This window comes from Ovis canadensis, chromosome 16, assembly GCF_042477335.2.
Source record: "Ovis canadensis isolate MfBH-ARS-UI-01 breed Bighorn chromosome 16, ARS-UI_OviCan_v2, whole genome shotgun sequence".
NCBI classification, from domain to species: Eukaryota; Metazoa; Chordata; class Mammalia; order Artiodactyla; family Bovidae; genus Ovis; species Ovis canadensis.
Window position 1 is genome coordinate 51,792,226 of NC_091260.1, and position 25,952 is coordinate 51,818,177.

A 25,952-nucleotide genomic window follows, 5' to 3' on the forward strand; every position below is an offset into this window, starting at 1 on the left:
GGAAGGCCTGGCATGCTGCAGTCATGAGGTCGCAAAGAGTCGGATACGACTGAGCGACTGAACTGAACTGAAGCATTTTTTGGATATAAATATTTCTTCAAAAATTATCTTGGGTGTTTTAAACACTTCTTGTGTACTCCTATATGCACTATGAATTTGCTGTTGGAAAATTAATTTTAGCTGATCTGCCTACTGCAAATCCTTTTTCATAAACTTTAATCAAGTCAAGGAAACATAAGAAATATTTTTATTTAAATGGGGTCAGAAAAAAGCCTCTGTGGGTAATATATTTAGACTCTAACTATAGGATTTTAATATTAAAAATTAAATGCGTTAAAATCAAATGCAATGGATTTAGACATCAGAGTGACCTGCCAATCTTTGCTTTATCAGCATTGTGAACTTGGATAAAACATGCCAGTTTTCTGAGCCTCAGTTTCCTTATCCAAAAAATGGGGAAAGCAATACCATACTTAGAGAGTTGTTTACAAATTCAAGACAATGTGAAGTGCCCAGCCCACACCCTGACATATAGCAGATGATGAATAAATGGTAGCTATTTTCTTAAGTTAAAGGGGAGAATATCAATAACAATCGTTATAGTAGCATGAAGTATAGATTCCAGGAATTAGTATCAAAATGTACAGATAGTACTGCTCCCCTATGAAATATAATGAGATTGTATCCTATATGGATGACTGATAATTGTAAGTAATAAAATATTTATCAATAGTATATATTAAATCTAAATATAATGAGAGCAAGCAAATTGCTTAACATTTCTAGGACTCATAGAAAGACAGTGCAACATGGGAAGGGAGTGCCCGGGAAAAGCAAATAGTAGTAATGGCACATAGCTGGTATTCTGGGTACCTAGACTGGCCCCTGTTGTATGCATGGGTGTCATGACCCATCACAACAGTACCCACTCTGGCACAGTTCGCTAGTGATCACAGAATCCACCACACAAGAGTCCACACAGGTAATTTCATTTAACAGCAGTTTGTCACCCATATCCTTAAGCTATATTCTCTGTTTCTAAAGAGTTTAAATAATGGAACAAGATGGATTGGACATGCATGCAGTGCAGGTGTTTTAAATGAGAAGGGACAATGCCAGACGTAATTTGAAAAGGAAGTGGGACGTTCAGGGAAGTTTCTCTCTTAGGGAAAGATCATCCTTTCATTAAGATAAACAGAACACAATGTTAAAAGATTATCACTTACCTCTGCCTCTTTTTTCTTTTTCATTAATTTTTGGGCGTCAAATGTTTTCAGAGTACGATTTGATGTGGGTTTAGGAATCTGTATGATAGCTGCTTGGATTTTGGCCATGATTTCATTTTGTCGTCTTTTGCTCAAGCGTTGCTAAATATTCCATATATATAAGTTTAGCTATTCAGTTTATCAGAATAATATGCAATGTAATACACTCACAGGTACACAGATATGTAAATTTTCCATTCAAATTTTCTAAACTCAGCATTAACTGATGGACTAGGTAATATTAGGAAAGAAGTATCAAAATAACTAATTCTGAAAAGTACGATACTGAAACACAGTTTGGGAGTCCCTAAATTATGCAGATAGAATGTGTCTATTTTCATTATGGGTGGTGATCCTAAAAGGCTAATAAAGGTATCCCCAATATGAAAAATGAATGTAATTCTTTCCCAGTTCCACCTTCATGACCTGCCTAATCATGGGAAGAAAAAATTTAATCCAGGGCACGGTGTCTAGGAGGGCTCTCAACATCACTAATTATTAGAGAAATGCAAATCAAAACTACAATGAAGTTTATCACCTCACAGCAGTCAGAAGGGCCATAACCAGAAAGTCTCAAAACAATAAATGCTGGAGAGGGTGTGGAGAAAAGGAAACCTTCTTACACTGTTGGTGGGAATGTAAATTGGTACAGCCACTATGGAGAAAAATATGGAGGCTCCTTAAAACACTAAAATAGGACTACCGTATGACCCAGCAATCCTACTGCTGGGCATGACCCAGAGAAAGCCACGCACTCCAGTGTTCACGGCAGCACTATTTACAACAGCCAGTTCATGGAAGCAACCAAAATGTCCTTCAACAAAGGAATGGATAAAGAAGATGTGTTATGTATCAATATATACAATGAAATATTACTCAGTCATAAAAAAGAACAAAATTGTGTCATCTGCAGAGACTTAAATGGACCTGGAGACTGTCGTACATAGTAAAATAAGTCAGAAAGAGCAAAAATGTTAATGCGTATATCTGGAGTCTCGAAAAATGGTAAAGATGATCTTATTTGCAAAGCAGAAATAGACACATGGACGTTCAGAACAAACATATGAATGAACTGAGAGACTGCAGTTGACATATATACACCACTATGAACCTACTGTATAGCACACAGAATTCTACTTGGTGCTTTGTGGTGACCTAAATGGGAAGGAAATCCAAAAAAAAGGGATATATTTAAACGTATGGCTGATTCACTTAGTTGTACAGCAGAAACTGACACAGCAGTGTAAAGCAACTATACTTCAATTAAAAATAATAATCAAAGGACATTTAATGAGTATTTTCAATGTTCAAAGCATTGTACCAGGCAAATTTTTTGAATGGGAGTAACTAAAAATCTTGTGAGGCCATATGACAGGTAAATAATGAAAGTCAATAATATCAGCAAGAGGTGGTTAACACCAAAGAATGAGAATTATCTGTGTCCTAGGAGTTCCCCAGAAAAAGTTTATGTGCACTGGGAAGGTTGCAGAGTAGATGGAGGGAAGTTTAGGGGAAGAGGAGAGAGGAGAACGAGGAGAGTGAGCTTGGGTAGGAGAGAGGGAAGAGCAGAAATAAATAAGTCCTATTCAATGACAGGCTGCCAGTAATAACAGAAGAAAGACAATTCTGAGGGTTATGAAAAGATACAGAAAGACAGGTTGAGACTGTTTAGTGAAAAAATTTGAATGCTAGTCAAATCAAGGGGCAAGATATTTGTAGAATAGCTTCCCGGGTGGCTCAGATGGTAAAGAATCTGCCGGCAATGCAGGAGATCTAGGTTCAATCGCTGGGTCAAGAAGCTCCTCTGGAAAAGGAAATGGCAACACACTCCAGTATTCTTGCCTGGAGAACTCTATGGATAGAACAACTTGGCAGGCTACAGTCCATGGGGGTTGCAGAGTTGGACACAGCTGAGCAACTAACAAAACACAACATATTTGTAAAATAGCAGGTTTCTGAGAAGCAGCAGCCAACAAAAGTGGAATTGAGGGTAGATTCTCCTAGCAGTTGATTAAACTCTAGGAAACAAGCCTGAAGATCAGAGATTCATCCATAGGTTGCAGCAGGAGATCTGAGTGGATACGACAGGGGTATAGAAGAAAAAGAGCGGGCCTGAGAAGCACTAGGAATTAGGAACAAACAGAATTTGATAAGTTACTGGCGATTAGTGGATAGGATGGAGGGAGGCATCAAAAATGAATAAATGGAAAGAAAATATAAAACCTGAATAGCATTCTAACATGTATACTATCATGTAAGAATTGAATCGCCAGTCTATGTCTGACGCAGGGTGCAGCATGCTTGGGGCTGGTGCATGGGGATGACCCAGAGAGATGTTGTGGGGAGGGAGGTGGGAGGGGGGGTTCATGTTTGGGAACGCATGTAAGAATTAAAGATTTTAAAATTTAAAAAATTAAAAAAAATAAAAATAAAAATAAAATAAATTAAAAAAAAAAAACAACCTGAATAGGGCCAATAACATAATCAGGGACATACATGCTCTAAGGGGCTCCTTTGAAAATGCAACATCTTTGCCGTGTCTCTTCAGCAAGCTTTATATTCTGATATATTTATAATTTTTCTTTATATACTTACATCTCGGAAAGCCTCGCTTTTCATGTTTTGAACTTTTGTGCTCATCAGGGGCTGTACAGTTGGCATTTCCACTCTAGTCTGAACACCTTTCTTTTTCCTCTGGAGAGCAATGTACAACTGATATAAGAGTTTCGTGGCAGCCCCAGGCTTCTCTGTGATGATATTGTGGGCCACATTCTGATCAAATTGCACACCCAAAAGGTGAAGTGTGGGCTCCAAGCGAGAAAAATTGTTAAGTCTGGCACTGGAAATCCTAGGCATTAAAATATTTCACATAATAAGACACTGAGTTAAAAGCAAACAACAAATATCAGAGGATTTTCATAACCAAATACCATGTTCTTTTAAATGTATCAGTCCTTGCAAAAACCACTTAATCCTCTAGACAGGTTGAGATTTTGTCTATTGCCCTAGCTCCATGCATTTATTTCTCCTGAATGGTTAAAGTAAAACTCGTTAATTTCATATACTCTTCTACTCAAATAGATACTAGAATTTCTACAGGAAGTCAGTACCAAAACATACCTAAATGCCTTCTTTGAAATGGAAAAACTTAGCTATAGTTTTGAAAAATATATTACTCAGAAGACAAAACTGCACTTTAAATATCCATTTCTTTAATTCATATCACCTGAAGATAACCTTATTTTCAGTGATGACTGAAAGTGACGACTCTCACCATTATCCTCTCAGGTATTGTCAGAAATAGTTAAACAATATTAGCCATACAACTAGATGAGTCATGAGATCATCACTGTATAGTGTATATCACTTCTTCAAAAATCACTAAAGACTTTCTAGAATATACTTTTTGTTGAATCATCTATTATCAAAGGAGGCTCACATTTTAGAAGAACTCACTAATTCATTATTAATTTACTCTCTCAACTATACTAATAACTTATTGAATTTAATAAATGTTTATAAAATTATTAAGGTCTTACAAAGATGAATAAGACACCCTGTCCTTTAGCAGTTCATAGCAGGAAAACAAGCGTAATAAGTAGTGATAAACTAATGCAACTGTTGTAATAAAGATCTCAAATGACTTAGGGCCATCAATAAGCCTATGAATACAGCAGTAGAATAAAAGCAAAAAGATGTTAGATGCATTTTCAACTTTTGTTCCTCTCTTATGTTCAAACTGGATGCAAATGTCAATTTTATCCACTGGCCCATTTTCTCTTTACTTTAACTTTCAAACATCAGTGACATTCTTTGATGGAAAAAAAAATATACTGAATATACTTGAATATAAGTCAAAGTCCCATCTTCTCCCTGACAAAAGAGGATACTTTAGAACAGAGGGAGTTGGCAGAATTTCTAACATTATAGGGTTACTCACTCAATAACTTCATTTTAGACTATAAAACTATTTGGGGAAGATACAATGACCTCTGTTGAATTTTCAGAAGCTGAAAGAGATCACTTAGCACTTAAACTTTTTAAATTTTATTTTATTTTTAATTAGAGGATAATAACTTTATAATATTGTGATGGTATCTGCCATACATCAACAAGAAACAGCCATAGGTATACATATGTCCTTTCCCTCTAAAACCCCCCTCCCACCTCCCTCTGCATCCCAGCCCTCTAGGTTGTCACAAAGCATTGGCTTTGGGTTCCCTGTGTCATACAGCAAATTCTTACTGGCTATCTACTTCACATATGGTAATGTATATACTTCAATGCTACTCTTTCAGATTATCCCACCTTCTCTGTCCCCCACTATGTCCAAAAGTCTGTTCTCTATGTCTGCATCTCCGTTGCTGCTCTGTAGATAGGTTCATCAGTATCTTTCTAGATTCTGTGCATGCGCACGTGTGTCTGTCTGTCTGTCTGTCTGTCTGTTAGTTGCTCAGTTATGTCCAACTCTTTGAGACCTCATGGACTGTAGGTCACCAGGCTTCTCTGTCCATGGAACTCTCCAGGCAAGAATACTGGAGTAGGCTTCCATTCCCTTCTCCAGGTCTAGATTCCATATATATGCATTAATATATGATATTTACCTTTTTATTTCTGCCTTACTTCACTTTGTATCCCTGGTGAAGGAACTAGCAACCCACTCCAGTATTCTTGCTTAGAGAATACCACGGACAGAAGAGCCTGGAGGGCTACAGTCCAAGGGATCCCAAGAGTCGGACTCAACTTAGCAACTAACCCACCATTTTGTATAACAGGCTCTAGGTTCATCCACCTCATTAGAATCGACTCAAATGCATTCTTTTCTATAGCTGAGTGATATTCCATTATATATATATATATATACACATATATATATATGTATATATATATATATATATATCATAACTTATTTATTCATTCATCTGTCAACAGACATCTAGGTTGCTTGCATGTCCTAGCTATTGTAAATAGCACTTAGCACAAACTTTATATACTGTCATACTGTTTCTAGTATATTATTTCTCAAGAGATAGTTCTCAAGCAGTGATTCTAAACATTTTTTTTCAATCACATATAATATCCTTTGGAAATATGATGAGAACTATGAAACCTTTTCCCCAGAAAAGAAAACACACATCCATGCATATACACAAAATGTGTATGCAATTTGGGGGAATTTGTCAATCTTCTAAAAATCTAGCCTAAAAGTGCCTACTAACTGCAAAGGAGGTGGGGTTGGGAAAATAAAGGAATTATTTATAAATATAAATAAAGAATCCAGTGCCATAGGAAGGCCAAAGCAACAAGTGCATTGACAGAAGACACTGAATCCCTTTCCAGTCGTGTGGTGTAACTCAGTGTCCCATTTCCTCTATTTGGTCAAGTATATTTAGCATGGCATGCCACATTGGCCAAACTTTGAATAAAGTATTTCAAATCGATAAAAGATAAACAGATTTTAGAAGGAATGAGAAGAGATAAGGAGTGCTAAAAGGCAATCTTATCAACAACAAAAGTAAAACACTTTTTTAGGTCTTCTCATGTCATGTCCAGTGTTGCAATTTGTTTTCCCACAAATGACCTACAGTTTGAGATAACAAGCATTGGCTTAAAATGATTAGGGTACTATATAGACCATGTTTTGAAGAGTGTGATTGTGAAAGAGGATGGTCAGGTCAATGACCTGTGTTCACGTTCCTTGGATGGGCACCTGACACCCACTTTTGATCTGTCATCACAGTTCATCTTTTCATGTCCTTCTTATCTTTGGAGTTTGTATGTTTTCTCCACTACATTTATTTGCAAAGATATGGCCCAAGGGACACCTTTTCAAGATTTTGCCTGTGACATAAGCTTAGGCTTCAGAGATCAGGGGCACCATAATTTGGGAAGGAAAAGCCAAAAGCAAACACCATTCATTTCCAAATTTTATCAAAATTTAGCCGTGTGCCCAATGAAAGTAAAGCACACTACCCTTCCTCTTACTTGTTTTTCAAAACCTCTAGAATGCAGCGTAGCCTGCTAATACTACAGGGTTCAGTGACACAGTAAGCTTCAAAATGGCTTTTATGGTCTGGCTGAAGTGTCCAGGTGTAATAGCACTTCTTTCTGGAAGTTTTTAATAATATATATTCTAAATATCCAACCAAAATTTTGGGAATATAACTGGTATGCAAATGGACGGAAGTCCACTCTTATTATAATGTATGCTCAATCAGTATACCATGATAATCAACAGTTTGTTTTCAAACCTAGAGAAACCACTGGGACATTTTTGCTCTGGAGACAGAGCATATGATGTAAATGATGACCCTTGAGGGGGTAAGGTATGTGTTCTGGGAAATGCCTTCTCCCTCTCTAGCTGCAGTCCTTATCTGCCAAGGGATTACCTGTCTCTTCTCCTCCTTGACACCTTGTGAGGGAATACAACTCAAAAGGTCATTAGGATAGGGATATCCATGCTCCTTTACTTTTTATTTTTTTAACTAATCTGCTCATTTCTCACCCTCTGAGTTGGACTACAGATATCCTAAAACAGAATTCTTTCAGAGTTAGATGAGTTGTTCTTAGGATGAAGTAATTCCCAAAGCAAGTTAACTTCAAGTTATGTGCAATGCAGATTTAGTTTACTGTTTACATTTTAAACTAAAGAAACCAAAAGTATTACACAAAAATCCCCAAATCATGAGCTCTGGCACTAGACAGCTGTTTAAAAACTAGGCTTTACAAAGAAGGGTCCTTTCCCCCACTGAATACCCTAATACAAAGCTCAGATGTATGGATTTACTGATTCTTGTCTTCTTTAGAATATCATGTGCCCTAGAAAAACAGTGAGTTGTCCTAGGAGCTAAAGCTTGATAGTACTTTGTTGTTAAGACAAATAGATCCATCTCCCCATGTTAAGAAATATGATCCTTTGCAATGAGTGAAGGGCAGGGCTGCAACACAGGATGATACTCAGGGCACATACCTATGAAGAGGCAAGAGAGGTGTGAAATCTACCCTGGGCTCAGCTTGCTAAGTCCAGGACCTTGGTATGAGGCAGCTTCATCCAAAATGGGGCTTTCTGTTCTTTACACACAGGCTTTCCTATTTACTAAGACCTTTTTGCACAAGGGCTTTCCTATTCACTAAGATCTGTGTCTTTATGATTACCTCCATTCATATGGGTCCCTATTTCTATTTCATGCAAAGGCCTTCCATGGTCTTGCTAACAAGAGCCAACTCAGTACACGTGAAATACTGCACGAATGATCTGATTAGTATGGTTCTTTTAAGTTTTCCATACCTAATTCAGAACCAGATACACTTTCTGAAGTCAGTCATTTTTATTCAAATAGAGAAACATGATGGTGTGCCTGCAGTGGGTCAGGGACACTGCCTGGAGCACAAAGAATAAACGTACTCTGCAACTTTGAGCATCTTTGCAAAGTAGTTAAGACACAAACATTCATATATTCACTCATCATATATGGTTTGAGCTCCTTCAGGTGGTAGTAACTCTGATATGAACTGACATATAAATAAAAAATATAACAAAGTAATAAAAAAGGCATGTCTGAAGTGTTGCTGAGACAAACAGAAAAAAAAAACAAGAGGAAAAGGAAATTAAATCTGCTTGGGAGAAAACAAAGAGTTTAGAACAGGGTGGATTTTTAGCTGGATCTTTAGGATGAGTAAGTTTCTCAAGGTCAAAGGGAACAAAGAATGATATACAAATGTTCAAGGCATAACAAAAGCACATGACATATTTGTGGACCAAAGTAGCTTATGTCAGAGCTACAAACTGGTGGAAAATATGCCTGGAAAGGGTGGATGAGGGTCACAAGGGAAGCATTTTGTAAGAGAAGCCTTGAGAAACAGAAACTGGAATACCTAGAGCTTTTTAAGCTGATGGGGGAAACCACACCTAAAGATGTGGGTGTAGAGTTCTATCTGCCTATGGAGAAGTTCAAACAAGGGGCTTAATGCAGGACTTATCAGAATATGCAGCCATTCATTAATTCAAAATACATTTACTGAAAGCTAAACATGTGCCAGGCCCACGATAGCCCTGGGGATGCAAAGAAAAATAATTCGTACTACAACTACAAAATCCCCTGAAGGTACAATGTGCAACTGAAAGAGATACAAACAAAGAAACTGACAACAAAGTGACCGATATTATAACAAGTAACTGTACAAGAAAAGTTTATAACTTTCATGAAGGGGTAATAAGCAATGACACCAAAAACGGATTGGAAACCTGGTTACACGGAGATCATCACAAATCAATCTGTGCATATGAGAACTTGTGAGAAAGCAAAAAAGAGAAAAGAAAGGAATGTACACTGACTTACCTACCCTGGAAATCTTATACCTTAGAGGCTGATCCTGGCTTCTACTGGAAGGGAGGAGATTTAGGTAGAAGCAGAGTGGGCACAAGGCTAGAAGATCAAGCAGAGGAGTCAGCTTGGGCTAAGCAGTGAAGGACAGTGTATACCTTGCTCTTGAGGAAGAGATGTGAGACATAAGAGTAGGATATGCACTAGAATGTTACCTAGTACCCTAGAAACTTAAGAAATTGTCAGGGATTAGCAAAAGAGGCTAACTTGGTATAAAAATATATTTACAATCCATAGCTTCTCTTGAATTACACTATTATTACCTGCACAACTAGCATAATCTGGCTTGTGAAAGAATAACTCACCTCTAGAATGGAGGTAACTAGACTTCTTTCCCTTAAACTCTTGCAATGTAGGTAATGCTCAATGGAGGTCTACCATCCCAAGGAGCCAAAAACTAAGAAATACTCGAGTGGGAAATTTCAGGTTAAAACACTATGGATATGGAGCAGGATGTCATGAATGGCAGAGTAAGGACCTCCAAAAATCTTTTCCTCCAAAAGACAATAATAAAACTGACAAAATTAACTTCTTCATAACTCTAGCAATTAGCCAAAGGCATGTAACAGTATAAAGAAAATTTATTCAAGAAAAAAACCTTAATCTCAGTAAGAACACAGAGCTTTTAGTCATTTTAACTTGCCCTATTCCCATTTCCTTCTTCCCAGCTCTTGAAAATCAGTAGCCTTGCAGTGAAAACCAGCAGCCTAACAGCCATCTGAGAAGGCAGACAGGTTTGAAACTCCTCAAGAAATCCTATCCTCAGAACACTGTCATTATTTAACATAATTTAGAGCTCAATCACTGCCTTAGGTAGCTGTGATCTTAAACAGTTGCCACTGATTGCTTTTTACTAATACCCTGGGAATAAGGTTTTCCAAATGGCAACCCACTCCAGTATTCTTGCCTGGAGAATCCCATGGACAGGGGAGCCTGGCAGGCTACAATCCATGGGCTCACAAAGAGTCAGACACAACTTAGTGACTGAACCACCACCACCACCTAAGGCAGTAATACCACTGGTGAAAACAAGAGCTGCCCCAAAATTTAAAAGGAAGATAGAAGAATGAAATATCCACTGGGAACTTTGAAAAGCTCTGATACATTCCTGGGGATCAAGAGGACCATATGCATGTGTAGGAATGTTTGGATACCCAGGAAAGATAGGAGGAGGTCCAAATCTCTCACTTTTGGCTGACCTTAAGCTCCTGTACAAGCAGGAAGTAAAGGTTAAGGCAGAGTTGTAAACTGTGAAAGCACTGAAGATATACCTCAACAAACTCAGCATCTCAGTCAAGGAAGATTTATCAATTCAAGATATTTTAAAATATCTCCATTTACTTGCTGAGCTCTGTTCACTAAGCTAACCAAGCAGAGTCTTCAGGTGCTATACACAACAGGGAATATAGATTTTTGAAAATTAGTCCAAAAGAGTCATTAAACAAAAAGTAGCAGCAGAGCAACAACAACAAACCCTGGGAAGGTGGAATAATCTGTGTTACCTCACTGCATTATTTTAGATGTCTGTTTTCAACAATTATGAGACATATAGAGAAATAGGAAACACTGTCCATAGCCAGGGGGAAAAGGTCAGTAGAAACTCTCTGAGGAAGCCCAGATGTTTAATTTGTTAGACAAAGACCTTAAGTTGGCTATTATAAGTGCTAAAAATGAAAATAATTCATTTTTTAAAAATTATAAAAGAAAGTATGAGAACAACATCCCAACAAAAAATAGAATATCAATAAGGAAATAGAAATTATAAAAATGAGAACCAAGTGGAATTCTACAATTAAAAAGTATAATAACTAAGAGGTAAAAAGTCACTGGAATAGCTCAACAGGACATTTGAGTTGGCAGAAGAAAGAAGCAGTAAACTCAAAGATAGATCAGTTGAAACTATTCACAGGGGCAACAAAAAGGAAAAAGAATGAAGAAAAATGAACAGACTCCCAGAACACATAAACATGTTCTAATCATGAGAGAAAATTTCAGACTAATTCCAACTGAGGAACAACATCAAAATACTTGACCAGTTTTTAATTTTTCAAAACTGTAAAGATTATCAAAAACAAGGAAAGTCAGAGAAAATGATATCCTCGATATTAGAACAAAAAAGACATTAGACATTGTTATAATTCTTATAACAAATCTTTGGTACAAGATGTACCATACCAATATAAGATGACAACAGTAGGGAAAACTAAGTGTGAACAACATGGGAACTCTCTGTACTATCTTTGCAACTTTTCTGTAAACCTAAAATTGTTCTAAAATAAAAAGTTTAGTTTTTAAAAATCAACAAAGCTCCCAAGACCTGTGTGATACTGTCAAGTATACCAACATACACAAAATAGGAGTCCCAAAAAGAGAAGAGAGATGAAAAGAAATGGGGAGAAAGAACTTTTGGAGAAATGAGGAGCAAACGTTTCACAAATCTGATTAAACACAGGAGTGTAGGATTATGGAAGACATTAAAATGGGGCCCATCTAGAGATGAGGTCTTGTAACAGCCTGTAACTTTTTCTCCTTTGTAGTCCTGGGAAAATGACGTATGTATATGTGAGGAAGCGGCAATTTTCATACCAATGGTGTGCTTGCCTGGTTTAAGTCTGGAGGGAATCTTGTGATAAATGATTCCTTAATGTTAACTTTGGAGGCTAAATCCATCCAAATGCCAAAGGAATTGACCTTTTTTAAAAATAAAGAATAATCTCACTAACCTGCTTTCTGAAAAGTCTGCAAAATCATCCTGAAGTGCAAACTTGTGCAAAACTTCTCCAATTAGATAGCCACTGGAAAATGCCTTTGCAAATGACTTGGGACCTGATTTTTAAAACACAGAGATAAAAAAATAAATATAATGCTTTACACAGCTTATATATTTTCAGTATGTACATACAGAGTAAAATCCCATAATTTAACTTGAATTCAGAATGCCATCAAAATAGTTCTAAAAATATCTTTTAATAATCAGATGAAAATACTGAATTTTAACAGTAGGTATCTTATAAAGGTCCCTGAATAAATATGGATCAGTAGTTGATAACATATGATATTTTGAAAGAAAAGACAACTTCTGATCAAACCAAACCAAACACAACCAACAAAATAAATAACCTTCGATCTAAAAACAAATCTTCAGTATATTTTATAAAATTATACTCTAATACTTCCATTATCAATACAACCTGTGGATGATTTCATATTCTTGACCAAGTGAGGTACAATCCAACTTCTTTAAACCTCAAAACTTAATTTTAACCTTTATGCAATGGAAATTTTAGAAAAATCATCTGTGCCTTCTTAAATAAAACCTACTGAACATAATCAAGGTTTTCCTTGGGCTTCCCTGCTGCCTCAGTGGTAAAGAATGCACCAGCCGATGCAGGAGTCATGGATTCGATCCCTGATCCAGGAAGCCCACATATCTCAGAGCAACTAAGCCCATGCACCACAACTACTGAGCTCGTGCTCCAGAGCCTGGGAGCTGCAACTACTGAGCCCATGGGCCTCAACTACTGAAGCCTGTGTGTCCTAGAGTCTGTATTATGCAATAAGAGAAGCCGCTTCAATGAGATGCCTGCACATCACAACTAGAGTAGCCCAAGCTCACCACAACTACAGAAAAGCCCGTGGAGCAACGAAGATCCAGTACAGCCCAAATGGGGTCGCACAGAATAGCACACGACTGACGCGACTTAGCAGCAGCAGCAGCATATTATAAAAAAAGATTTACATTGGTGGTTCTGTGGTTTACTCCAACGTAGCTGGTGTCCTGTACAATGATGGAGATGGCCCAGAGGAAGACAGGTTTTGGAGCTAGAGATACCTATGCTGAAATCTTGTCTCTGCCTTATACTAGCTGTGCAACCTCTGACGAGCTGCTTAACCTTCCTGAATTTCTGTCCCATCCTACCTATATCTATCTTGGTGAGCTATTTTAAAGATTAGAGGTAATATATGAGAATTTCTTGGTACCATGCCTGCCACAAAGTATGCACATAATGATGAGTGCAGGAAAAAAATTAAGTATAAAACAGAATTTGCTTTCTTTAAAAATGTCCTTAGTTTGGGGTAACTTATATTTTTCTTTTGAAGGGTATAGGGTTACTTGGTATTCGAGAATGATATTTGAAGTTGATACATAATACATTATCATAAGACAAAGTCATCAGCTCTCAAAGGATTTCAAAATCCTCCAAAAATCTTCAGTGTGTTTCTATCAGAGTCCTTTAGGCAACTGCAATATTAAATATTTATAAAATGTTATACATTATCACAGTATCACAAACTCATTCATACGGAATTATCCTCTTTTATCTATTTGACTATCAACAAGGTGGCTAACTGCAAAAGAAGTTAGAATGATTTCACGATTCGTCGAGCTGGTGCTTGGTGTGTGATTGCAGGGAGGTGAGGGGAGAGACCTTACATCACTTTACATCATCATAAGGCTCCTGCATATCTGACACTAGCCCAGAATTTTGCCCAAAGCTTCCCTATTATCTGCTCTCAAAGTATTTTATAATTTAGTACCCCAGTTCTTAGGTTAAATCAATATAAAGTAGCTTAAAAAGATGTCAACAATCCTCATTGATTCTGTTTACTCAGGGTGAGCTCCTAAACTATCTAGCACTAGAATCTATTGACTCTGCCTTCCAGCATCATGGGGCTTCCCTAGTAGCTCAGTTGATAAAGACTCTGCCTGTAATGCAGGAGACTTGGGTTCGATCTCTGGGTCAGGAAGATCCCCTGGAGAAGGGAATGGCAACCCACTCCAGTACTCTTGCCTGGAGAATTCCATGGACAGAGGACCTGGCTAGCTACAGTCCATGGAATTGCAGAGAGTCAGATGAGACCGTGAGACTAATATTCCTTTCCTTTTCCAGCATCATACACCAGCATCATACACATTTCAGTCTTTGCAGCAACTGAAATCCAAAGAGCTCCTTCTGCCCCTAAAGGCAAAGGTGTGCCTTGTCCTCCTGCTGAGTCACTGTTGCTCTCCCCTTCCCTCAGGACCCACCACTGCTGACCTCCAAAGCTGTTCCCTGCTTTTCGGTTTCCACCACTGTCCTTGCTGTTATCTGCGCTGCTCTGGCTGTGCCTTGCACCTCTTCTGTCTGTTGTTTTCTCTGTTCGGCTTCTTTCCCTTTTTTCTCTGTCTGCTGCTGCTGCTGCTGCTGCTGCTAAGTGGTTTCAGTCATGCCCGACTCTGTGCAACCCCATAGACGGCAGCCCACCAGGCTCCCCCGTCCCTGGGATTCTCTAGGCAAGAACACTGGAGTGGGTTGCCATTTCCTTCTCCAATGCATGAAAGTGAAAAGTGAAAGTGAAGTCACTCAGTCATGTCCTACTTGTAGTGACCCCATGGACTGCAGCCCACCAGTATTCTTAGTTTTCTGAAATGCCATTGGACATATAGTCATTGTCAGACTATAGAATCCTATTAAAAATCTAAAGACTACTACCTTGCATTCAGGAGCTGCTGCTATATCTGGTGATCTCGTTCTCCCACTCTCTGGATTTTGCATTTTTGCCTGTTGCTCCTGTTGACAAAAGACCTGAAATCTAACCTGTGAGTAACTGGGGAATAACTGTATCCTAATTCATCACACTCATCAGGCAAATGGTCTGTAGCAAACTCATAGCTACAAAAAGGTCAGGAGAAAAATAAAATCATAATCTACTTCCTTTGAAATGGCAGGACTTCTTAACAAGACTATTCTGATATGGATAAAATAGAGGCATTTTGGCTATAAAGGTCAAAGAAGAATAGCAAACACATTATTTCATTGTCAAGTAGGTTACTATAAATAAGTTTGAAAATGTGTTTGGAGCTCTGTGTGCATTAGACACTTTCAATTTTTCTTTTTTCTTTTTTTCCTGTGCTACAGGAACACAGAAGAAAACAATCAGAGAAAAGCTATAGGAAGCAGCAAAAACAACAGAGGGATAACACATAGAAAAAAAATGGAGAGAAAAAGGGATTCGTGCAAGAAATTAGATGAAGAAAAAGCAGATAATCCAGGAATATGTAAATTAAAAGGTATAAGAAGGAAGATAAGAAGCCAGAGAGAGAAAGAGAAATGGAGAGAGGTGAGGGGAGAAAAACAGTAAGGAAAAAAGAAAACACAAGGGAAAGATTTTTTTCTTTTTGGTTTATCAAATTTTCCTTCCCAGTAAATGTTCCGGAATACCACAACTAATGATGGCCATCTCTACAAGTTAATTTGCACTCAAGACTGGAATTACCTAAGGGAAAGAAAAGGTAGATTGGCTCCAGGATAAGGAACAATGAAGAATGCGGGAAAGAAATGAACCATAGGAGCTCAGTAACAACCTTCTCCCTGAGCTCTGAAATGATCTACAACTGGAAAAATGTTGTTCAGTAACAACTCAGCCACACCTCCAGTCTTCCAAGCCACAGGTCTGATCCCATTCACTAAAGCTTTCAATTGCAGAAACCTTTGATGTGAGCTTTTGTGAATTTTCTGGGACGGAGGGCAAAGAGTCTATGTGCTTTTCACCTGAGCCAGCTGGAGAAAAGACAAAAGATAAGCCTTCTACATTCCAGATGGTAATGCGGTCAGCACAGACTCTGGAGAGAGAAATATTTTCTGGTTTGACTCTTGCACCATTTATAAGACCCTGGACTTTGGATGGTTACACAGCCTCAGTTTCTTCTCTTTAAAAGAGGGAGAGTGATGGGTTCTACCTCCTGACAGTTGGTTTAATTAAATGAGATAATTGATTAAATGAGATAATGTAAAGTGCTTAGCATAATTCCTGGCCTATAATAAGTGCTCAGTGATCACTTTTATTATTATTGAAAGTGTTAGCTGCTCAGTCACGTCCAATTCTTTGCGACCCAATGGATTGTAGCCTGCTCAGCTCCTCTGTTCATGGGATTCTCCAGGCAGGAATACTGGAGTGGGTAGCCATTCCCTTCTCTAAAGGATCAAACCTGGGTCTGTAGTGGAGGCAGATTCTTTACCATCTGAGCCACCAGGTACTGCTTCCTAATTTAAGACAACATGTTATATCAATTACACAATTCATAAGCTCAGTAATAGATCCTCAATGACAATAGTACAGGACTTCCCACGTGGTGTTAGTGGTAAAGAACCTGCCTGCCAATAAAGGAGGTGCCAGAGCCAAAGCTTTAAAGCCTGGTTCAGAAAGATCCCCTGAAGGAGGGCATGGCAACCCACTCCAGTATTCTTGCCTGGAGAATCTCATGGACAGAGGAGACTGGTGGCTTACGGTCCATAGGATAACAAAGAGTTGGACATGACTGAAGTGACTTGGCAGGCATGCACTCACACATGCAATGACTACAGTACAAAGATCCTTATTTAAAGATAACTTAAAATTTAGATAGCAAATATTTGACCCTGTCCTTAAAGTCAGATACAGACCTACTCTTGGGTCCAGATAAGCGATAACACTCTCCCCAGTCTGGAGAAGCACATATAATCAAATGTAGTTGATTTTTACAGCAAACCATTTGAGGAAAAGAAATAATGACTGAACATAGCCTCACAGCATTTGTGGTCAACTTTTGCTACCAAATAACTAAAGAGATTTGGGGATGTGGGGATCGTAGATGAGGGCCTATAAACCTACACATTCTATGCAAGTGAACTTTGTTCCTCTTTTACTAGAACAGCAAAGACCTAGCTCAACTAACATGTATACTATCATGTAAGAATTGAATCGCCAGTCTATGTCTGACGCAGGATACAGCATGCTTGGGGCTGGTGCATGGGGATGACCCAGAGAGATGTTATGGGGAGGGAAGTGGGGGGGGGGTTCATGTTTGGGAACGCATGTAAGAATTAAAGATTTTAAAATTTAAAAAATAAAAAACTAAAAAAAAAAAAAAAAGCCAAACAAATTTACTTTCATTTGAGAGATAGAAAAGCTGCTGGTGGTGGCCGGGCACTGGCCTGACCCCATTAGGCGCTGGTGTTCCTAGAAGCTGGTCCAGCTCTCACGGTTAGACTTTGGCCTTCTCCTGCTGGCCATAATCAATTTCACAGCACACCAAGATCAGACAAGGTTACTCAGTGACCCTGATGGACTAAGACAAAAACAAAGTCCCTCTATAAACATGTCTGAACTCGGAGTGAAATAGTATTGCCCAACACACAAAAAATGACCAAATGTCACCCCCCTATTCTGACCGATGTGAGTGGTTGCTACTGTTTTTCCCTCCTTGCTTTGTTATCCCCACTTCCATTACCAGAATAGGTTATTCTGGTGTCCTTTTCTGCAAGAAGAATTGGTACTGTGGCTTATAAAATCATCAGAATGTACTGTCTGTTAGCATGTCACAATTCCTAAGAAGTTGCTTAAAGTAATAAAGCAGAGTTTCTGAAATCACAAAAGTGAGGATCAAAGTACCTAGGATGACCTTCCTGAGATGAACAAATCCATCAAGTTCGGCTAAAAACAATACTTTACCTTACTTTTGCCTCACTCATGCATCCTCATATAATAAAATATTTACTAGGTGCCTATTATGTGGCAGGCATCATGATAGGTATTCTTCTAAAGTGAGAGGCACAAAAGTTGTTGAAATAATATTATCTAGACCTAGATAGATGATAGGCACTGTGGTAGATATTTTCCACTTGCAATATCATTTGATACCTCCCAAATATACAGTAATTATTATTATTACCTCTCAGGGTATAAAATTGTGACTAAAGATTACTGTTTCTAGTTCAGATATTAGAAAATCAGGACTTTAGAGATAACTAAATTTTTCAACTCCGTTTTCTATTTATTGATTCTTTGTTACTTGTGATAATGATGTCTGAGACTATTGAAACAAAAATACCTATAATAAGGTATCTACAATTTTCAATATGACCCCATCCAGAATCCAAAAGAATATGGACTGCTTGTATATCAATTTTTACATAGAATCTGATGTATACAGTACATGGAATTTGAATGCTCGACATTTGTGGAGAATGTTTAATTATGACATTCTGATGCCAACTTCCTCTTACAGTGAATTTATAAGCATTTTGTAAAACAGAGGCAATGATTAGGCTTGAAAATAACTGAGAGTCTGTAAAGACTTTTACAGCAAATCTCTTAGTAACATTATTTTGTTTGCTTATTTTTTATTACAAAAATAATTGCTTAAATTATTTTCTATTGAACAACTTTTAGTATTTTAAGAGATTTCATTAACATACATCTAAGCATTATTTTCCAGGACAAATGGTCTAGTTAAACTTAACTCACTGGAGATCCTTAGCTTTAGTAACATAGAGCTGAATCTTCGTATGTTGAGACTAATCAAACCTCTGGTGACTCCCAGAAACCTCATTAAGTAGGAGACTGTTCTTAACTGAGGATCATTGGAATTCATTTTCTTTACTGTTGATATTCAGGGTAGTCCAGGCAACACAAAATTCAATATGAGATGCTTTATCCAAATTGATTTCTACTTTTCAAAATAATCCAGAAATCAATCAGCTTTACCTGCCTCTCTAATGACTAAACCATTATTGAGTCTCACTGAGGCAGCAATGCATTCACTTGGCATTCTCATTCTGTTTGCTTTGTCTCAGGAAGCAACATGTGGACTGAACTACTTCTAAACAAATACTAATAACTCCACCATTGCCATTTAACCATTTAACCATCTGGTTGAATTTCTGTACTTCTTGCAACTTCAACTGAACAATAATCCTCCTTAAAAGGAGCTCAAATGAATATCTTTGGGAGGGTTAATTTTTAAATAGTAAATTCCCTAAGCATAAAATCAAATGTATAATATATCCTAAGAGCACTCGTCAAAGATCTAGCTCCAAATTCTAGTTCTAGGACTTACTAGATAGGTGACTTAGAACAAATCACCAAGCTTTCTCAGCCTCTTTTATACATCTGTTCAATGGAGATAATGCCTCTTAGTATTTTTTAAAATCTCAAATATGAAAACCTATGTAAAAGGCTTAGCACAGGGTCTGGCTACCTTTTATTATTATTATTATTCCATGTATAAACTTCATTTGAGAAAATAACTCTTATATACTCCCCTGTCCCAGCAATACTTTAAGATGCTTACTATATTTCAATTAAAGTGTTAAGCCTCTTTTCCCCCTACATTGTCATGTGACATTTGATCTTCTTTTTTTGATTTTGCATTTGAAGGCTATACTGAATTTTACTTTCAAATTATGAAGGCAATACAAGCAAAACATCAAATAACACAGATGTATCATCTCCTTTCCCAGGGTACACTGGCTTATATGCTTCCACACCTCTCTATGCTTACACAAAGATTAAGAGTCATGTATACGTCAACAGTCCAGTATATGCCTCTCCACACTTTTCTCTCACACATCCTCATGCAAAATGGTATTATATTGGTTCCAGTAAGTTTTAATTTTGTTTTTCACTTGACAAAATTACATGAGCTCATTTTAGGTCAAAAGTTAGAGTAACTAACTCATTTGTTCTAACAACTGCATGATAATCCATAGCATAAATACAGGATCATTTACCCAAGTATTCTATTTTTGAAGCAAATTCATATTGTCTCCATTTTTTTTTCTTTTAGCCCCTACAATCCATGTGGCAATAAATATCCTTGTTCAAATGTCCTTACACATTGGTGATTTTATTTTTGTATGATAGTTTCTAAAAAGTAAGATTTAGCATTTACTGTGTGTCAGGGACTGTTTTAAATGTTTTGCATTTATTATCTCATTTAATCATAACACTATTTGATGAAGTATTATTATTACCCCTATTTTGAGTATTATTAAATTTAGGTAAATAAATTGCTCACAAACACTAGCTAGTTAAGTGTGCATAAGTGCTTTTAACCTAAACAGTCTGGCCTCCAAATCCTTGCTCTTAACAGGACACTTATCCAGAAATTGCCCAATTATTTTCCCCAGAAGTTGCATCTACTTACGGTTCTTCCAAGAGAGTTCCTATAAACTGTTTTAAGTCTTCCATTTTACACCATTAGAATGGCTTATCTAAAGACAGAAATCAACTGGCAGTATGCTTCTTAGACATACAGATCTTATCTTGTCTGTTTCCAAACACAGTTGAGTGTATTCCCTATAGTCTGAAAAGCCTTTTACAACATGGATTTAGGTAATCTCAAGAATTATGTCTCTCTCCTTTGACTCCTCTTAGCAGTTGGGATCAAGAAATGAATACGTATTACTAGTGAATGGGATGCAGAATATATTAGCTGTCTCTGCCAACAGCTTCCAGCTTTATACTTGGGGAAAGCAGACATCAGAAATTTTCCATTTATAGTTTATGTTATTTAAATTCTTTAAAACTCTTCAGTCTTGGGACTTCCCTGGTGGTCCAGTGGTAAAAACTCAGCACCTCTACTGCATGCAGAGAGTAGGGGTTCAATCCCTGGTCAAAAAACAGTTTCTGCATGCCTCTAGGCGGGGCCAGAAAATAAATAAAATCTCCAGTCTTTTAACCCTCAGGGAATGAAGTAATTCTTCCTCCTCCTTTCAAAACCCAAACTCCCCAAACTGATTACAATTATAATGGCATATTACTGTTTTTAGATTTCTTGTAAATTTTATTTACTTTTCTCAAAAGTGTTTGAATATGCAACAGAGTCTTGTGGACTTGAGCAAAGAATATGGCTTTTATTAATCAAGTAAATGAACCAAAGTAAACTTAGCATCTGTAACTGCTTTTCTTAATAAGAGTATACCTTAAGGCCATGATACTACATTTTGGCTCCTATGGTGAGAAAGAAATAAGAAAAGAAAAATGCTAACACCATCCTGAGATAAGCATCATATGTTCGATAAGGAACAGTCAGAGACACCTGGGATGATCATGGAATCCTGGGAAAAAACTTACTGTGTGTGGGTGGCAGTTTGGCAAAGAAAAAGTCTGGGTTTATGCATCAAGAAAGGCAACTGGCAAAACCAATACAATATTGTAAAGTAATTAACCTCCAATTAAAATAAATAAATTTATATTAAAAAAAATAAAAAATAAGATTTTAGGATATTAAAAAAAAAAAAGAAAGGCCACTGGAGTGAATGATAGTCACTCAGTTTGTGTTCAACTTTGCGACTCCCTGGACTATAGCCTGCCAGGCTCCTCTGTCCATGGAATTCTCCAGGCAAGAATATTGAGTGGGTTGCCATTTCCTTCTCCAAAGGCAACTGCAAATGCTCCAAATTTAAAGATCCTAACACTGGTAACAGATACTTCGCAGCTGCAGAAACAACTATTGGTTGAGCAAATACTGTGAATGACTTAAGATTGAGTTGGCATTACTGCCCCTCTGGAAGCAAGCTGACATTATGCAAGAATGCTTCTGGGAAAAACAGATTGAAATGATTTGGCCTGAAAACCTCTTGCTTTGAGCAAAACCATGCCAGTTGGAAAATGAACTCTTGTTTAAGAAACAACAAAAAGAAGCTGAATGGGGTATAGTGCTGTTCTGGAATTACTTGGTTGTCACAAAAGTTGTCAGCATGTAAAACTGCGTCTGTGGTTGTGGGATTTAGGCAATTTGGATGACAACTTTATGGCTGGGATAAAGTCAGGTTGGTGAAGAAGTCAGCTTTAGGAAGAGTGAAAAGTGGTCAGAAGTAGCGAATGTGCACATATTGAGTTAGAACTGCTGAAATTTGTAAATGTTAATATATTCTGCATTAACTCAGTTTCACACACAGCCCTTTATACTGGAGGGAACACAATGGGAGAAGAAGAACGTATTGTAACTTGTCCTGGGGCACACAACTAGTAGTGAGGTAGCTGGCTTTCAGGATTCACATTTCGCTGGTTTGCCAGCACACCACGCTTCTGAGAGTGTGAAAGGAGCAATGTCAGGGCTAGACTAGAGTCCAGAAAGTTCTTCTTTCCATTGGAGCAAGGGCGCCCTCCCTAAAGCCTCAGAACCGTGGGAGGTCAGAACCCGCGGGGCTGGGACCACCGTGATGATGGGTAACTCAGAGCCGAGCGTTGGAGTGGAGAAGCCAGGCTCCACGGTGGCTGAGGTGAGGCAGAGGCGGCAGCTAGCCTGCCCCGCCAGACTCCATCAGCTCGCCGCGCCCCAGGCTCCGCGCCCTGTTCGCCCCCGGTCCGCTCGCCCCAGGCTGTGTCACTCACTCACGGTCTGGGACACCTTCAATTCCTGGTTGAGCCACTGGCACAGGATTTCCGACATGGTTTGGCCTGTATGTCCCACCGCAGGCAGGTGCCAGGAACGCGCGGGAAACCTAGCCCGCCTGCCTGTCCGCGTCCTCCTGTTGCCAAGGGCGACCCGTTGCTAAGGAAGCGTCTTCAGGCCGGAGCTAGGGGAAAGGCTGGGAGAAGAGGGGTGCCAGAGCTCAGCCCAGCAGGACAGAAAATCGTGGCTTGCCCCCTGCTGGTAGGTAAGACCGAGATGTGCGCAGGCCCGGTGGGCTTGGGAGGGCTGGGGGAAGGCGGTGGAGCGCTGTTAACAGAACAGCCAGGAGATGGTAGCGGGGTTGGTGTGTGGAGGAGGAGAGGCAAGGGAGCCTCTCAAAAGGAAGAATCTTGATGAAGGGGAATTTTCTTCTTCCTGTTTGCCTCCTAAAGAAACTTATGGAAGCCCCTGCTCCAGTGACCTCAATTTTGTCTTTAACTTACAAATTGCCAGTTTTAATTGCTGTATTATATGCAGCCATGAAATTAAAAGATGCTTACTCCTTGGAAGGAAAGTTATGTCTACCTAGATAGCATATTCAAAAGCAGAGATATTACTTTGCCAACAAAGGTCCTTCTAGTCAAGGCTGTGGTTTTTCCAGTGGTCATGTATGGATGTGAGAGTTGGACTGTGAAGAAAGCTGAGCACTGAAGAATTGATGCTTTTGAAGTGTGGTGTTGGAGAAGACTCTTGAGAGTCCCTTGGACTGCAAGGAGATCCAACCAGTCCATCCTAAAGGAGATCAGTCCTGGATGTTCATTGTAAGGACTGATTCTAAAGCTGAAACTCCAGTTCTTGGCCACCTCATGCAAAGAGTTGACTCGTTGGAAAAGACTGGGGGCAGGAGGAGAAGGGGACGACAGAGGATGAGATGGCTGGATGGCATCACTGACTCAATGGACATAAGTTTGAGTGAACTCCGGGAGTTGTTGATGGACAGGGAGGCCTGGCATACTGCGATTCATGGGGTCACAAAGAGTCGGACATGACTGAGCGACTGAACTGAACTGAAATGATGGGCTACCCAGACAGGGACTGAATAGGTCTTATACAACTTTTAGTTCCAGAACTGGTAGAGGTCCTGACCTGTAGCAAGCTTTCTATAATTTTTATTGGTGGTGGTGACAGAACTGACATTTAGGGTAATTCATATCTTTATATTGTTTTGAGAGGTGAGTATTTAATGAACTTGTTTTTTGGTCAGTTTTTTTTTTTTTTCCCCTTCCAGGTATTATTTTAAATTGTATTTTGGGAAAGACTCTCACCTTGACCAAATCTGAGTCAGACTCCTTTGAGCCCTCTTCTCCCTGAGGTCCTACCTTGAACTTTGTCCTTGGCTCCTTTGTCAAATTTTGGCAAAAATTCTGCTGGGTGAGTTTAGTGAAAACCCTCCACCCTCCATATCTGATCTAGTTCCCTGTCCCTCACCCGTAATACCTGATCATTCTGGACTGTTTTCAGCAAATATCCTGTCTAGTCAGTTTAGTCTTTAACTCTGATGTTTCCTTGTAGTAGTTGTCCATCCAAAGACCTCAAATGCACTCCTTGGCTGTAAATCCCCACTTTTCCTTATTATATTCTGAATTGAGCCCTATCTCTATCCACTATTGCAAAACCCCATTGCAGTAGTCCCCTCAATAAAGTCTTTCTTCTGGTCTTTAACAACAGAAAAAAATTCTCCTTTAATAATTTCTAAAAGTTTAGATGGAATAATGGAAAAATTATTTACGTATATAATGTGCTTAGTCACTCAGTTAAGTCTGACTCTTTGTGACCCCCATGGACTGTAGCCCACCAAGCTCCTCTGTCCATGGGGATTCTCCACGTAAGAATAATGGAGTGGGTTGCCATGCCCTCCTCCAGGGGATCTTGCCAACCCAGGGATTGAACCCAGGTCTCCTGCGTTGCAGGCGGATTCTTTACTGTCTGAGTCACCAGGGAAGCCAACATATATAATAGTATACGTATGTGTGTACCTATGTGTGTGTGTGTGTGTGTCATAAACATAAGTAATTTCCCCCCCAAAGCTTGAATTCATCAAATTATTTCAAACTGTGAGAATGATGACAGTAATGTCCTAAGAGGTGAAATTCTCTTAAAATTAATCTGAAATTGATCTGTGTGTCCTGATTGGATAAAAGTTTAGTATCATTTCACTGCTGGCTTTACTTAACATTGAAATCTCTCATCTTTTGAGTTTCTCACACCCAACACAGCAGGCATAACTACAATGGGAATTCTGAGGGAGATTTATTGCCAACAGAATTGGAGCCTGATACACTTGATATGCATCATATTAGAGTCATCCAAATTTAAAAGGTTATAATCTGAATACCCTGTTTAGCTTGGGGGATGTATCTAATAAACCCTTAAACATGAGAAATATGTCATCCCTGAAAATTCTTCTGAAAGATGAATATCTGCCTAGAAATGACCTCCAAGACTAGTCATCTTGGATGACTATGGCTAGTCATCCCAGTTGTACATTTAAATTGAAGACTAGTGTTACTCATTTATTAAGAAGTTCCAAGCTTTAATTTCAGTCTGTAGAGCCTGGGGGATAGAAACTATTGTTTTCTAGATTGCTGAGAAAATTGCTTGTGGGGAAGGATGTAGATGGAGGCACATCAAATTCCACAGCTGCACCAGAATAAAATGTCTGAGCTCATAAAGCATCCATCAGTTCAGTTCAGTTCATTTCAATTGCTCAGTTGTGTCCGACTCTTTGCAACCCCATGAATCACAGCACACCAGGCCTCCCTGCCCATCACCAACTCCCAGAGTTCACTCAGATTCATGTCCATTGAGTCGGTGATGCCATCCAGCCACCTCACCCTCTGTTATCCCCTTCTCCTCCTGCCCCCAATTCCTCCCAGCATCGGAGTCTTTTCCAATGAGTCAACTCATCACATGAGGTGGCCAAAGTATTGGAGTTTCAGCTTCAGTATCAGTCCTTCCAATGAACACCCAGGACTGATCTCCTTTAGGATGGACTGGTTGGATCCCCTTTCAGTCCAAGGGACTCTCAAGAGTCTTCTCCAACACCACAATTCAAAAGCATCAATTCTTCAACGCTCAGCTTTCTTCACAATCCAACTCTCA

The 25,952-nt window shown here is 38.7% G+C and overlaps 1 protein-coding gene across 7 annotated transcripts in view; it reads right to left on the reverse strand.

Annotated features, from left to right (window-relative positions):
• SPEF2 (sperm flagellar 2) overlaps window positions 1-23,072 on the reverse strand; it is a 203,552-nt gene extending 180,480 nt beyond the window's left edge. For 4 of the 7 annotated variants that reach the window (XR_011249554.1, XM_069555868.1, XM_069555870.1 and 1 more), the window contains exons 1-4: window positions 22,790-23,072; window positions 12,373-12,475; window positions 3,861-4,113; window positions 1,227-1,367 (exon numbers count right to left, since the gene is read on the reverse strand). Coding sequence is in view for 5 of the 7 variants with exons in the window: in XM_069555868.1 (XP_069411969.1) it covers window positions 1,227-1,367; window positions 3,861-4,113; window positions 12,373-12,475; window positions 22,790-22,847 (555 nt within the window). In the remaining 2 variants the exon portion in view is untranslated. Of the gene's footprint in view, window positions 1-1,226; window positions 1,368-3,860; window positions 4,114-12,372; window positions 12,476-15,123; window positions 16,424-22,789 lie in introns of those variants that run through there. The other 3 variants (XM_069555869.1, XM_069555867.1, XM_069555866.1) reach the window with 3 other exon arrangements.
• Between the last annotated feature and the right edge of the window lie 2,880 nt (window positions 23,073-25,952).